Here is a 16,421-nt window from a genome sequence, read left to right on the forward strand (position 1 = left end):
AAACTTAACAAATTGATTAGATTATTATATTAATCACATTAACTTACTTCGGCCGCTGGTTTGCCTCCTTCAGATACGCATTCGATATCAATTGATTGATCTTCAATAGCGTCAATAAAAGCTCCCTGTATTATCCGAGGCGGGTCCGGCGCAACCAATACTGTCAGCTGAGCGTACCTCGATCTTATAGCCGGTTCACCTAATTAAAAATATCAAAATTTAATCAAGACTATAATAAAATATGAAACACATTTAATAAAACTCATTTGAAATATCGATCATTCGATTTTATTAAAAAATGTTGACTAATTAATATTTTCATTGACATCAATGATTGAAATGTTTATTAATGATGATTCTGTACATAACTCACCGTTGAGACCGGAACTAACTTGACATTGGTATTTGCCGTCATCTTCTAAAGCTACGTCTCTTATATCTAGTGAGTAATCGCCTGCAACAAATAAAATATTTTAAAAATTGATTCTCATAATATACACATACAAATACACATAATTATTTAACTATAATAAAAAAAGATCTGAAAATTTCCATTGGTTCGAGGACAGAATATTTACTTTCTTTAAATTCCTAATAGTCACAGTTACTGACTGATGAACTTACACGAGTTCCATCAGGCCAAACAGATAGGGCGTTTGTAACGTGTCTTCAGGTACCCGAGACTCAACTACTAGGGACCAATGAGTCTGAAGAGCTTATTCAGTATAATGTAAACGAACCATTGCTTTACCTTTGCCCAAGAGAGATATTCCTAATTGTACTCATATTTCAAACAGAAAGATTTGATTTAAATCTACCAAGTTGCTCCAAAGTGATTGTTGATTTTTTATCCATAATGATTGCTATGCTAAAGCTATATTGTAATTTGATAATTGTGCAGAACTCCTGCAGATGCGCTACAGCAATATATTGAAATTAGGAGAAGGGTCGGCAACACGCTTCTAGTGTCGTAGGAGTCCACAGGCAGGTAACCGCTTACCATGCTGACCGTACACTTGTTTTTCACTGTAGTTGTATACAAAAGGCTTTCAATGTTTTTCTATGTCAACAGGTTTCTTTACGATGTTGATTTCACTGCCGATCGAGAGCTATTGGCAGAATTTGTCAATAAAAAAAAACTTGTTCTGTGGCATCATTGCTCTTATTAACCGACTTCCAAAAAAGGAGGAGGCTCTCAATTCGATTGTATTTTTTTATGTACGTATGTTACCTCAGATCTTTTGACTGGACAGATTTCGATGACTTTTTTTTAATCGAAAGGTACGCAACACCTTCATGCGGTCCCACTTAAATTAATTGAGATCTAACAAGCACTTTTCGGGTTATACCTGATAATGTTTACTTTAGTACTTTTCGAACACCTATGTTGTTGTATCTCATAGACCTACTTTATATTATACCGCTTAACTTTTCACGTGGCTTACCGATTTTGATAATTCTTATTTTGATCGAAACCTGATGCTTATCTTGTGATCACACTCGGGAGTGTTGTGTCGATCGAGATGTAATGACTAATTTTTGAGTAATCCTTGATAATGCGTATTTACTTGACTATTTTTTCGTCTACTTACGTCTTATGACTTGTCGATGTAATCGAAGTCGGTTTTTTTTTCGTTTTGAGCAAACAGATTTTTGCGTTTAGTAATTCTGGTAGGAATTGGTTAATTAGGGTTTATGGATCATTATATATTTTATTTTTGTAATTGTTTTCCTTCAGATATTGTAAATATTTTTTTATGATCGATGTTTATTTTTGGTCATCTGATTCTGGCTTAAAGCTATATCATGATCGCTTGATAATTTTAATGTCAATATTAATTGTTATATCAGATATTTATTACAAACTAGCTGCCCGGACAGACTTCTTTCTGTCAAAAGTTAATAGTAAAAGTTAATTTTTATTAGTACTAAACCAGCCGTATGCCTTAAGGAACATGCAAAAAATAAATTAGCTGAATTGGTCGAGCCATTCACGAGTTATGCGCTTAGCAACATTTATTTTTATTTATATAGAAGATTAAATCTAAAACAATTTTATCAAAAAGTTCAATATATAAAAATAAAACATTTAATCATCTGAAGCAAAACAAATTCAGTAACTTAGATAATTACTTCATTGAAGACATGATCCCTTTGAGCGAATCTTTCTTTACTTTTCTTATATAGAAAAGAAAGCAATTACTTAATAAGGTACACCTTTTTATATAAGGAGGTTTCGTTGATAGAATATATTTCTATCTTTTTTTTTCTTTTTATTATATGTAAAAGATAGGAAGGTATAGTTGTGTGGAGTAAGCGTTTTCTTTTAGAGACTATCTTTTGGTTTTTGTATAATAATTACTTCTAAGAATATTATTATGTCTAGAAAATGGTTGTTAGAGTATGGTTGCGTTGCTCCATTTAGGTCGAAAGTTGGTTCTTGTAATTACATATTTCAAGATATTTGGTACAAAGTTTTAAGAATATTATTTTCACTTATAAATTGTATTGTGTGATTTTTTTTTATATTTTAAAAGCATTTCTAAGAAAAGGATTTGCTAGTTCCTTTGACACGTTTTTAGATGGACCCAGTGACGTTTTAGATTTTTCTGAAATAGGGAATAGCGTATAATATTTCTATTAAGAATAAATGTTACAATCGTATACTTAAGCAATAAGGAATGTGTAAAAATACAATCACCCAAATTTGATAGTTATCATCACCAGTTTCTTAATCATCAAGATTATGTTTAAACTCATTTGTAGTTAGTGACAAAATCTACTTTGTCTAATTATATCTAAAATGTACACAAAAGTAACTAAAGAAGAACAACAAAAAAAAACTCAAACATTAAATAACAGGGCATTATCATGCAAACATGTTAATCAAGTAGACCACCATAAATTAATTTAACTGTACGCAAAAACCATAAATCATGGGTTAAATTGTAAGATATATTACTTGACACTATCATACTGACATCGTGATATGATATTTAGTTCCGCTATCAAATCAAATTAGTGTAAAACCAGGGTCAAAGAAACAGTGTCACGGATTTACATAACGCGTTCAGATAATCGAATCGATGATCCAAAGACATATAATAAATTTAAAAGAACAAAATAAGTATAAAAAATTAATATTTATAAGGTGTCAGAGTAAACGAGTCAAAATCACTTAAATGACAAACAAGAAAAAATTTACATTAATATTATATTAAATAACACGAAAAACTTCTTTTTTATATATACATAAATGGCAGATATAACGTCTAAATAACATATATATAAAAATCTCGTATCACGGTGTTTGTGGTCGTCCTGCACCCTAAGAGCTCTACTGATTATTAGGATATTTTAGGTCATAAATTATGTTACACACAGCTAAATAATTAAGGTGTCTCTATCCAAATTATTTTCTTTTATTTTTAAAATTGTTAAAACGTGTTTGGCTGCTCGCAAGACAAAGAGTTTTTCGTTTAAGCTATTAAAATATGTAAAGTTGACGACGCGTTAGCGCAGCGGTAATAGCACTGGCTGTTGTGCTGGCGGTCGCGGGTTCGATTCCCGCTCACGACAGACATATGTATCGACTATATAGATGTTAGGCGTGATCTGGGCGTTGTGTTTATGTATTGTATGTCTTTCCGGACCCCCAACAAAGGAGAAAATCCTACTGGGGAATCCGTTGAGTGTGAAACGTTTATTAAAAATAAAATATTCATAATAAAAATCATCTCATACTCTACGACCGCACTCGATGTTACTTCTACTACCTAAATATGTAAGTTAATGTAAAAGAGTAAAAAAATTAAGTGATGTATGTCAGGGAGTATCCTGCTCAAAATCTGGAGCAGCCCGACTGGGGAAGTACCTCGAACTTACAGAAAATCGCAGCTAAATAATACTGCTTTTAAGCAGTGTTGCGTTCCTGTGGTGAGCAATAAGCGTAATCGCTTATCATCGGGTGAACCGTAAGCTTGTTTACCAACTATTATTAATAGTATAAAAAAAGTAATTCTATATGTTTCCGACTAAACAAACTAAAAATTTTAAAGTAGACTTAGTAAGTAGTACTAGTAGATGTAGGCTATTATGAAAGAAATATAATAGAAATCCTTTTAAATGTCGAATCATACAAATTAATTTCAGTACACTACGTATTGATGTTTATATTATAACATTCAACACTTATTTTATTATTATTAGAGGCTAAGCCATAAATGCTGTCTGCCATCGGTTCTCTAATGCAAACTTTTCACAATATACCTGTTATCACAATAAAAATTACGTAACTTCCAAATATATTGGTAATGAATCATGAAATGTAAGCGAAATTTAAGCTTACTAACATTTTAAGCTTTCAATAATATTATGGGAAAAATAAAATTTTATTTTAAATGAAATCATTACAATATTTAAATTTAAATATAATAAAATACCAACTTCCAAACCTTTGCATTGTTAGTGAGATTTAGAGATTTAAGAGTTGCAATAATAGAAAAATTCTGCAATAATTATTTATAATATGTTTAGGTATATTCTAAAAATACAGAATTTCGTTTCGAAATTCCAAACATCATGCTATACAAACCACTCATCCAACACTAACAATATTAAAAGGAATCATAAAAACGTGATACATAAACAGTGATAAATTTGATTTCCCAAAGCCCTGCACATCTGCCAATAAATATCTGACCTTGAATATTTGAAATAGTGTATGCGTCAAACAATCACAGATTCCGAAGCCAAAAATTTAGGATCAATGAACTCTTGCGCGTATTCTAATAATATATATTCGTAATGAGAGTATATATAATGTAATTACAATGTATTACAGTGTTATAGACCTTATTACGATGGTGATAAGGGAGTAATTTTGTGACCTGTTTTTTATTTAAACTTCGATATATTTGGGAATGTTTAACCGGTCGCATTTAGGCTTTATGATGAGCAAAAAGTATGATTGATATTGTATTAAGATGCCAACTTAGATTATAGTATTTTAATTAAGAAAATAGTAAGTTTTTCGCTTAGGTTAGCCCCACGCTGCTTGACCAATTTATGGCCAGTTTCAATATTCTATCTCTTAATTTTTTACTAGACATAGAATTTTGACATAAGCTATTATATGTACAAATTATGTTAAAACCCTAACGCTCGTAATAAAACGAGAGATAGGCAGATTATTGAAAATCGTAGTAGAGCGCCACGTCATAATTGACCAGTTGAAGTGAGTCATTCAGACAGGCTTGGCTAAGTTAAGTTGCAGCGATGAGTCACTATTTTCTCAACAAGGGCAGACTCTAGAATCTGTCATATATAGACTAATAATAAAAATATAAATTTCAATAAAACTAGGTAAATCTCGTCATAAACTAAACTGAACCAACATCTACCATCCAACTAATCAAAGGTTTATTTACTTATAAAGGAGAAGACTAAGAAAAATAAATAACCTATCTTATACTCTATCCCGTTATTATATATTTTATCCTGATATCTGAGGATCATAAATTGCAAGTAGAACCGCGAGCCTTAGCTAGTGGAGTAAAAAACGTAAAAGGGAGCCCTGACTGCACAGATAACATAGGATGATATAGCTAATAGAGATCCTGCCATCTCTAAAGGTCGTCTAGACAAATAGAGGGGAGAAAGTTCTCGAAAGAACTAAGAACTCAGATAACAAAGGGCGCGTTAGATCACCTTTTGCTTTTATAACTAGTACTTCAAAAATGGGACACTTTACTTAACTTTTTTGTGACTCGGGAATTACGATGACATAATAATATTAATAATATTCTTGAAACAACCAAATCCATATATGTATATATATATGAAGAATGTTTGTCTGTATGTCCTTTATAGAATCGTAACCTATGCATTTCATCATGTCATGGTCTTCAGCAAAGTGTTGTGCATGAGCACATAATGGTTTCGAGTTGACTGTTTTCTGAGGTGACCAAAAAAAGTGTAGCAACGCGCGCTGGGTACAGCTAGTATTAACAAAAAATTAAAGATGTACAAAGGCGGTCATATCGCTGAAAGAATGATCTCTTCCAGACAACCTTTGAAATAGAGTTTTTCTACTGTTGATCACATGATGTATAAAAGTTGTTAATATTTTCTAGAATTCGAACGCGCGTCGTTTGAATTTAAAACGTCCTATTTTTGTATTGTATCATATTGTACTTCCTACGTACAATATGATACAATACAAATATACTTTATTGTACAACCAGAGACAATACATGTAACATAAAATATGCAAGTAAAAACAAAAAAAGAAATGTGTACAAAAGGAGGTCTTATCGCTAAAGAGCGATCCCCTCCAGACAACCTTTAGAAAAATGACATGACAAAGAATAAAGCGGCATAGAGGTGTACATAAAATAATATATATATATAAATATACATAACTCTACAATAGACATACTCGCAGGCATGAAACTACATATACATACGAGTACAAAAACATACATATACGACCTAGTTTCTACTAGTACTAAATATCCGCCAATTCGTAGTATAGCAGCGTGGTATATAAAATAACTGCAATCCTTCTCCTACATGGAGAAAGAGGCCCATGCCCAGCTGTGAGATGCTACAGGCTGAATCGTGGTATACTTATACACATTCAAGAAAAACTATTATCTTATTTCTTGGGCGATAGGTTGAAAGTAACCACCATGTTTCAAAATCTAAAAAATTAGTATGAAAAGAACAATATGTTATCAAAATGTTCCTATTCAATTCGAAATAAGGTAATTTCACGTGGAAATACGTTAAATAATACGCGATAAAACCACGCTGGTGCTTCCCACGTACAGTATAGATACATTTAGGTAAATATCGTTCGGGTAATGTGTTTTATTTTCACTGTGTATCAGGGTTACGCTCCGCTTATATCTCTCAGCGGCTTGATGAACGGGTAATGATGGCTGTGGTAAAAACTGCTTGCAGGTGCTACGTAATATTACATATAAGTTTTATATAACGTATTTAGGCATAAATGTAGATGTTTATTTGTTTTTTTATATGATATTGCAAATTTAATTTCGATTATTTATGTTTGAAAGAGATTATCGTTTGTTATTTATATTTTCTATATTCTGTGAATTTTGTTCGCAAATTTTTGTATAAATGGTTCATAAAAAATGCGTTTCTAGACCATAGATGTGTTTGGTGGGATCTGAATGTGTGTTTGTTGCGATTGTTTCTAGAAACACAACACAACAATTTTTTTTGTACTCACCACACTGGATTTTTTACTACTAAAATTTTTGAGTTTAAGACATTTGTCTATTTATTATTGCGTTCACAAAGATTTAAAAAATACTTCGTTTTAAATTAATTCTGTTTTATGTTTATATTTCATGGCCACAAAACAACCTAGATTCAGCCTAAATAAGAGCACTGTCAATATAAATTTAGACACGTCTATGACCTAAAAACTATAGACATCAAACTAAAAACTCCATTACAATAGTGGTGATTTTTTTTCTTCGAGAAAAACTCTGTAAGCACTTTATCACGTAATTATTTCGTTAGAATTTTTACAAACGCTTTTTACTGTATTATAAAAAATCTACAGCATTCGATAGAAAATATTGCGAGTGTTGAAACGTTATTGTACACACAACTATAAAAAGTTATTTCAAAAGTGTGGTTCGCTAATGCATAAGTTAGGTAACGATATTTACATATAATTTCATGTATAACTACCTCGCCTGATGGTAAGCGATTACCGTATCTTGAAGACGCTTACAACAACAGAAGCATGGCAAGCGCGTTGTCAAACCTACCCCCAATCCCTCCCAGGTGCACTGGTACACACAAAACTGCTCGCGAGCAGTATTATTTAGCTGTGATCTTCTGGAAGGTCGAAGTACTTCCAGAGTCAGACAGCTCCAGATTTTGAGCAAGGTATTTCCTGTTTTACCCTACCTCAGAAAACTCTTTCTATAAACATATATGCGTTATACGTTTTATAATTAGAATTCAAGCTCGTAACATACTATATCTAATCTCATAATATAGTATGTAAAATTTTGTAGGATTTTGCTGGTCGATATCAAATTATCTAATTGGTACAGTATGTAATTACGGTGGTAAGAACGGAGTAAATTGCTACGGAACATAGGTTAAAAAAATCCTCCGTGAAACATTTTTATGGGAACAATCACATGTTCTCATAGTACAATATAGTATGAGAAAAAAAGTCTGTGTACCAGCTCCGACGCACGACTGAAGCTTACTCCTTAAGGTGGACTAGTGGACTGTCTAAATAGGCACAAAAAGGCTTACTAGACTAAGAAAAAGATTAATACCATATCAAATGGTAAATAAACGAATCAAATAACGTAACGAGGTCATTCATTCAGTAGATTTTACTCTTCATATTTCATATTTTATTATACGGGGGGGGAGGAGTTATATTAAAATCGATTCTTAGGAGTTAATTCCAAAAACATGTTAATTTTAACTGACATCAAAAAGTGAGGATGTTCTTAATTTGACTCTTTTATACGACTAGTGTGGTAAACAAGTGTTTTTTGTCTGAATACAAGCACAATAATGAATAAGCTTTCAGAATTTAAAATAACATAATTTCAACAATAAGTCACTAATAACCTACCTTCCTCATCGCTTCCGATCATGGAGTACCGCTCGTAACCACTGAGGTTACGGTGCGTCCCCAGTCCGAAGTCATCTTTGGTCCACTGGAGGCTTCCCACTTTGTTCTCCACGCGACACGGTAGCGTTACACGGGAGCCCACGACAGCACTCTGTGGATAGACAAGTAAGTTTAATGTTATATGTTTATTATTTTACGCGTCATCTTTGTACAACTATAATGGGTTTAATACGATTATTTCTTCGCAGTCTTACCAGATTTAATTCCGATCGAGTCTAAAAGACTCAAAGCTATCTACGTTCCAAGTTTTGTATTTTTTTTTTTTTTTTTGTATTTTGCCCAGAACTTTTGACTGGGTGGAACGATTTTGATGAAAGAGTAACGAAGATCTATCTATTCTCACAAGCTTTCTGCTACCTACATTAGATGTAGCCTAGCTGTGGGCGCCACCACATTGACCTTGGCGGCTCTGCCATACACCTTTTACTTTATCCCTACTCCACGGCCAGCTGTAATGCGACATGCGATAGATGAACGAAAATTTTTGAGGCGTATGAATAAAAGTGTCACTTTAAAAATCTACTAGTCGAACCACATTATCACTTGGTGACACAAGCTATATTATAAAAAAAAATGGAACAATTAAATCGTGTTACCAACGTGGACCAAAAGCTAGTATAAATGTATGTATTTCATTCATTTCCCATGTAGTCGTGGCTTGTTTAAATTTTAACTCGCAGTAGTGTACAGAGTAAATATTAATTTAGAAACATAATCATATATTTACTAACAAAACCACATATACCAGAACACGTTAAACTTGGGACTGAACGGGACGGAACGGAACTGGGAGAGTGATAATTTTCTTAGTAAAATTAACAAATTAATACCAGTGAACCTAAACTGCATTATTGTATAAAATAAAAAAAAATCTGTATGTAAGTAGGCTACAAAAACACTTTTGAATTGTCTTTTGGAGTTCTAACGCTTTGACTAAGTAATTACAGTTAATGTAAAAAATTGTGTTCAATTAGTTTAAGAGCAGGTTTAAGAAGACGTAAAAGATTCTCGGCGTGGATACAGCGAAGATAAATAAGGAAAGTAGCGATTTCTTCGTTATGATTTAACCTAGAACAACACAAAAATATCATAAAATAAATTATTAAGTTCGTGAGCGATTAATGTAAGGACAAACACATTTATTATTTATCTACTTCTATTACTAATATTTTAATAGATCATATAACAGCATTTTTATACAACTAGGTTGGCACAAAAGCGTACGGCTTACCTGGTAAGCGATTACCGTAGCTTATAGACGCCTACAACACTAGAAGCACCGCAAGCGTATTACCGACTACCCCCAATCCCCCAGGAGCTCCTGTCCCCTTACTTACCACAGGCTAACATTACTGGAAAACAGTATTATTTAGCTGTGATCTAGTCATAAACATATCGTTAGTATTATTATTAAATAAAGAGCAAAGTTTTGATGATTCGTTTGTCTGCAATGACAAGCATAAATACTAATCAATCGATTTTAAAGATTCTTTTAACAGTAGAATGTGACGGTATCACTAACGCAATAGTCAAAATAGTGTAGTCGACGCGGGCTTTGTCGCGACAAACAGCTAGTGTTTTATATAATTGTACTATAATATTTAATATACCTATGTATATAAAATATATCTGTAAGTGAGTTTTCCGCTTAAGAAGTCAAAAGAATATAAGTAAGTAAAACTCGCTACGGTTGTTACAAAAACATACGCAGAGAAAAGGCAACTTCAGCAAATTAAATTTGAAGTCTGTAAAATAAGTTTTAATTTATTTTAATATAAGTTTAACAATCAAAGAAGGTTCTACGTTATATAAATGTTAAATTTAGTTATAATAATATAATATCGACCAGTTTTAAAGAATACCAAAGTTCTTTACAGTAGGTAAAGTTTGGTCAAAAATATTCAACGAGTGAGAAAATGTAAAGTTCAAAATGTACTTATCGAATCTTAAATTTGGTTAATTTTGTACACAATAATTTAATATTTTTCAAATCACTAATTTATGACAAATTTTATAATATGCTTACCTCGGATTTGATTATAAACTTCTTTTTAACAGATTTCAAAAAAAGGATCAGCATCTCGATTCGATCGTATTTTTTATGTAAGTTACCTCAGAAATATGTACTAGTTGGACCGATATCGATGATTTTTTTAAATCAAAACCTGGTACTTGTCGCATGATCCCATTTAAATTCGTTGGAGACCTGACTAGTAATTGTTGAATAATCTCTAATAAGGCGTATTTAATTCACTATTTTGTCGTCTACGTTGTATTACTGGTCGATGTAAAACTTGTCTTTTTTTTTTCGTTTGCTAACAAATATAACTATGGTTATTCATTTTTAATATAGACTCTACCTTAGGCAAAAGTTATGTGTTTTTCAAACTAATGTTTTTTGACACATTGATATGATTTAACACGATAGTACACAACAAAAGTCTTTGTCGTTTGATTATAATTTATTATAAATACACACACACACACACACACACACACACACACACACACACACACACACACACACCTGCACGCACACACACACACACACACACAGCAGCCTTTCGCAGTCCACTACTGGATATAGGCCTCCATAAGTTCACGCCAAAAATGGCAGCATTATAAATACAAAGATGATATAATAAAAATTACTTTTGAACAAATGCCTATGTTAATCAAAATAATTATCAATTCAAATTAGAACCTTTCCAACAATTTACGTAATTCATAGACTTTAAGCGATTTATAAAAAGAAAAAAAAAAAGTAAAAAAAGTAAACTTGAATAAGTTTCGCTAGTAATATTATCATTGGCTTTATAGAAATAAATAAAAAAACTTAATTTTATTTCATTTCTTTAGATATATAGTACTTCTATGTTAACATTATGTAACTAAAAAGGCTACTGTGTAGTTACGGCATTAAGAACTCCGGCTCCTGTCTTCACATGGGTGTCGTATGAGGCAACTAAGGGATAACACAGTTCCACTACCACCTTGGAACTTATAAAGCCGACCGATGGCGGGATAGCTATCCAACTGCTGGCTTTGAAATACACAGGCCGAAGACGGGCAGCGGCGTCTTCGGTGCGAGAAAACCAGCCTTGCGGTCACCAAACCTCCTTGCCCAGCGTGGTGACTATGGGCAAAACACATGAGCTCACGCCATTTTTGGCGCGAACTTGTAGTAGCCTATGTCCAGTAGTGGACTGTGATAGGCTGAAGTGAATGAGTGAGAAAGCTAAAAAGATTGTAAAACGTACGTTTTAAAACTTTTTTAAGTAAAGTTTTTTTTAACCTGGAGCGAAAAACAGAAAGCGGAGCAGACAAATTAAATGTTTTTGGAGATATTCTAAAGATGCTAATCTTCTGAATAAAATAAAATCAAGCTGAACCATGTACACGCACACGCATACGTTCAATTACGCACATACACACACGCACATACAAGCGCGCACGCACGCGCACACGCACACAAACACCCATACACAAACACACACACGCACACACACGCGTACACACACACACATGTATATTTATGTATGAATATTTAACTACTTCTTTATTTCTTTATTGTATATATATGTATTGTATGAATTAGCGCTAAGTACTGTTTTTCCTTGTATTTAGTTTATAATGGAAGAGCGACTCCATCTGGCTCAGGTGCTTTCTGCGCCTAATTGAGGGAGTCAATCACAATGTGTAAAATAACTCGATGGTACTGAAATAAATATTTTTTTCATTTTCATTTTTCATTTTCAGATGCTGAATTTGTATCCAATACAATCTTGTGCCAATTCACGTTTAATATACACTGAAAGTTCTCATTATAAATTAATGAATTATTTATTATTGAATGTTTAAACCCAATTAAGTCATTATATTATTAATAATAGAAAATCCTTGTGAATACATTTTAAAAGTGAAATCTCGATCACAATTCAAGATTAATGTTATAATTTACATACATATATCACCATATCTTAATAAGTTTTCTAATATAAATAATAATAAATCATCCAATGACTGAATCACTTAATTTTATTTATTACACAACAATGTGACCATTCAATGCAAACAACGATTTGAGTTTCTGCTGTGACGTATTCGGTGGTAATTTAAACGCTTTTAGACTGAGTTAGTACAATCAAAATAGTGCAAATGATTTTTGAAGTAAAATTTCTTCATGCACGCTTAAGTTGGGAAGTAAGCTGATGAATGCGTGACAAGAGCTTTACGAAAAGTGTGATCGGGCGAGGCGAATGGAAGTTGAGAGGGAGATATAAGTAAGGAAAGATAGCAAGTTTTACTTTCCTTTGTTACTTAATTATTAAAATTTAATTTAATTTTTTTCACGAAAGATAAAATCTTTCTTTAATTATTTAATAACTTCAATGTGAGCGAAGCCGCGGGTAAAAGTTCGTTGTTTATCAATAAAACCAAAATGATAAAAAAAATGCTTAAAAACGTCAAAGGTCAAAAATTCTCATGACTTAGACCACGACATAAATTCCTGTATTTACAAAGTAAAACACGGGGACGTATTATTAACAATTTGAAAGTACCTCTTAAAATATTCTATCTAGATCCAACTAATACATACATATTCATACATAACAATATTATGTATGATAATTTATGATAAGACTTTTCGTTTGTATGAATTTATCGAACAACAAAAAAAAGCATTAGATATTTTAATGTATTATTAATTCATACAACACGCATATTTATTACATGTTTTCAGTTATTTCAACTATAATAATAAAGTGGTCAATCCGTTCATTCAACAAAATAGAAAATTAACATCAAACTTAAAGCATAAAAGATGTTGAATGAACTTATTTGTGGTAAAATTATAAGATTTATAAAACCAGGTAATATATTTATGATATTATTGACATTATTGACCTTAGCTAAAATATGTATTAATATGAAAATTAAAAATAAATAAATGTATCTCAGCAGGACACAAACCCGGTACCCTTGGGTGTCGCCTGAGGTGCTAATTAAGCTCTGTGCAATTTATCTAATACATGTCGTGTCACGCTATTTGTAGTCGCAATCCTTCGAAATAGTTCTAATAATTTTTAAGAAGTTTTTATGTATATTTGGTTGGTATAGGTATTAGATTAGATCATAAAGTATATAAATATATATTGTATTGTATTTTTTTTTTTTATGTAACTAGGTTGGCAAACAAGCGTACGCCTCAACACCAGAAGCAACGCAAGCGCGTTGCCGACCCTACCCTGATTCCCCTCAGGAGGTCTGGTCACCTTACTAACCAACAGGAACACAACACTGCTTGAAAACAAGATTATTTACCTCTTATGATCTTCTTTACGGTCGAGGTACTTCCCCAGTCGGGCTTCAACATATTTTGGAAAGGTGTCCTGCTTAGCCCTATCTAAGTTATTTCATACTGATAAATGATTAGGATGTAAATATCAAGATTTTTTTTCCTTTTTTTATCAGTCAAAAGCCATAAAGACAAATAAATGAATAAAGTCTCAAATGTAACTGTTTAAGTGAGTAACACTTTATACTTTACTACTTATAAGTTTTCTAAACTCAAAAAAAGTTAGATCTATACAAATAAGGAAACGGATACTAATATTGTGTTTTATAATTTTTGTATATGGTAACTATTGTTACACTACCGCGATATTTTAAACTCACTCACTCACTCACTTCAGCCTATGGCAGTCCACTGCTGGACATAGGCCTCCCCAAGTTCGCGCCAGATATTTAAAGAGATAGATAGATAGAGGTATTTTAAACTAGAACACATTTTTTATAATACCCAAAATAGTAACAGGAAGAAACAATTCGTAACTATTATACAGCTTTTCCTTTGCACATCGCCCTCGTAAAGGGAAACAAAAATACTAAAAAAAGGTTAACGACCGAATATATACCGATATTGATAAAGATCGTTAAAATATCGTAAAACTTAACATTAAAACGATGAATCTAATTTACTGTTATAATTAAAAGTATTTATAATCGAAATTAACGGATAAGGCATTAAAATGTATTGTATTAAATTTCATATACTTGTTTAACGTGTTGACCAACGATCAAATTATTTAAATGCTATATAATACATAATAAGACAAATAAATTAAAAATGAGTTCAACACTCTTTTATATAGAATTTCAATATTTTTTTCTCTTCCGAGTATTACTAATAAAAATTAAGAACATTAAAAAAATCGAAATGAAAAAAATCTTTTTTAGTGAGTTTTTTTATAGTCATTTAACAAATCATGCGATATTTCTTAATTATAGTAATAATAAGGCTACTACAGATTCTAAATGTAGATTCAGCTAAAAATAATCAGTATTAAGCTTAGGCTTAATATTGTAATCGAGCATATTAGACATGTTAGCTATACATGTGTCATATCAAATTACGAATTAAAATATGCAAAAATATAAACGTAAAAAAAACTGAAAAAAGAAACAGGTTTACTAAGAAATGTTTACAAAATACAGTTATTGCTATTAATTTATGAAGCATAAAACTAAATGCTTCATACCACCAGTTTCAATAAGTTAAATAAGTTAGAAAGGAAAAAAACGGAATAAAAAAATTAAAACAACTAGCTTGACAGTAAAATAATTATATAATATTTTCGTCAACTCTTTTTTTAAATATAATAAGTTAATAACAATAGTTACTAAGTAATAATCAACACGAAAAATTATCTCCATTAAGATAATTACGTCCTCAACGGTAAGGAAATGTGTTCTCAGAAAGTTATTTATATTTTTTTTCTCTCCGTGTTTTAATACCAATAAATAAACCAGTATCGGTAAATTCATATCCATAGTATGCGAATTCTTGTAGTCGTTAAAATTATTCTCAATAACATTTATTATGATTAGTTGACATTTTTTTAAGATATCACAGCGACAAAATTAATTCTTAAAATTTAACCTGTATTTACTGAGTGCTTTCGTATCTTTAAATAAATTATTCACTGCTATTTATTATTGATGATTATGATTGGATATTAAATAAATAAATTAACTGATATCCTTTATATTTTAAATGTGGATATTTGTGAATGTATGTTGCCGTATTTCACACTGATATAATAAAAATAATTAAGTAAAATAAAATAAAAAATAATCATAAAAAACTAACCTGATCCTGTGGCTCCATTGCAAATCTTTGCTCCTTGTAACCATGACAACCGACAAAAAATGTCGCAGACAACAGGATCCAAACGCACACATCCGGCCCGGCCCATCCTGACTTCCTGCGCGTTATTCTATTTTCGAATTCCGAATCATCCCTGCGCGCGCGCAAGTTTACCGTTCGTTTAAATGTGGCCGCCATTTCGGCTCATATGTTCGTTGCATGGTCAACAGCTTTATACATTTGCCTCGATTTATCATCTAGTTGTGTATAATATCTGTAAACAAAGAAAAAAAAAACATTTTAAAATATAATTCTTGATAAAATAACCTTAAAAGCGTAAAATGTTATTTTTAGGCCTTCAAAAGCTTATTCCTTTTTAAATCTACTTCATTAAAAAAAAAGTAGGAGGTTCTACTATATTTTTAAGTGTCCTCCTAACTTTTTACTGGGTGTTTCGATTTTGAAGATATTGTTGTGTTTGGTACCTTTTAAATTTGAGCGATGTCTGGCGAGTAGATATTGAGTTATCTTTAATAATGAGTATTTATACTATACGTGTCCATTCAAATT

General features: G+C 31.6%; 1 protein-coding gene across 1 annotated transcript in view; it reads right to left on the reverse strand.

The window, feature by feature from the left end:
* LOC123667619 (irregular chiasm C-roughest protein-like) overlaps positions 1-16,130 on the reverse strand; it is a 39,220-nt gene extending 23,090 nt beyond the window's left edge. The window contains exons 1-4 of the mRNA XM_045601485.1: positions 15,855-16,130; positions 8,642-8,792; positions 374-454; positions 48-199 (exon numbers count right to left, since the gene is read on the reverse strand). Coding sequence (XP_045457441.1) covers positions 48-199; positions 374-454; positions 8,642-8,792; positions 15,855-16,049 — 579 coding nt within the window. The 5' untranslated portion in view covers positions 16,050-16,130. The remainder of the gene's footprint in view (positions 1-47; positions 200-373; positions 455-8,641; positions 8,793-15,854) is intronic.
* Positions 16,131-16,421: the final 291 nt, after the last annotated feature.

This window comes from Melitaea cinxia, chromosome 28, assembly GCF_905220565.1.
Source record: "Melitaea cinxia chromosome 28, ilMelCinx1.1, whole genome shotgun sequence".
In the NCBI taxonomy this organism is placed as follows: Eukaryota; Metazoa; Arthropoda; class Insecta; order Lepidoptera; family Nymphalidae; genus Melitaea; species Melitaea cinxia.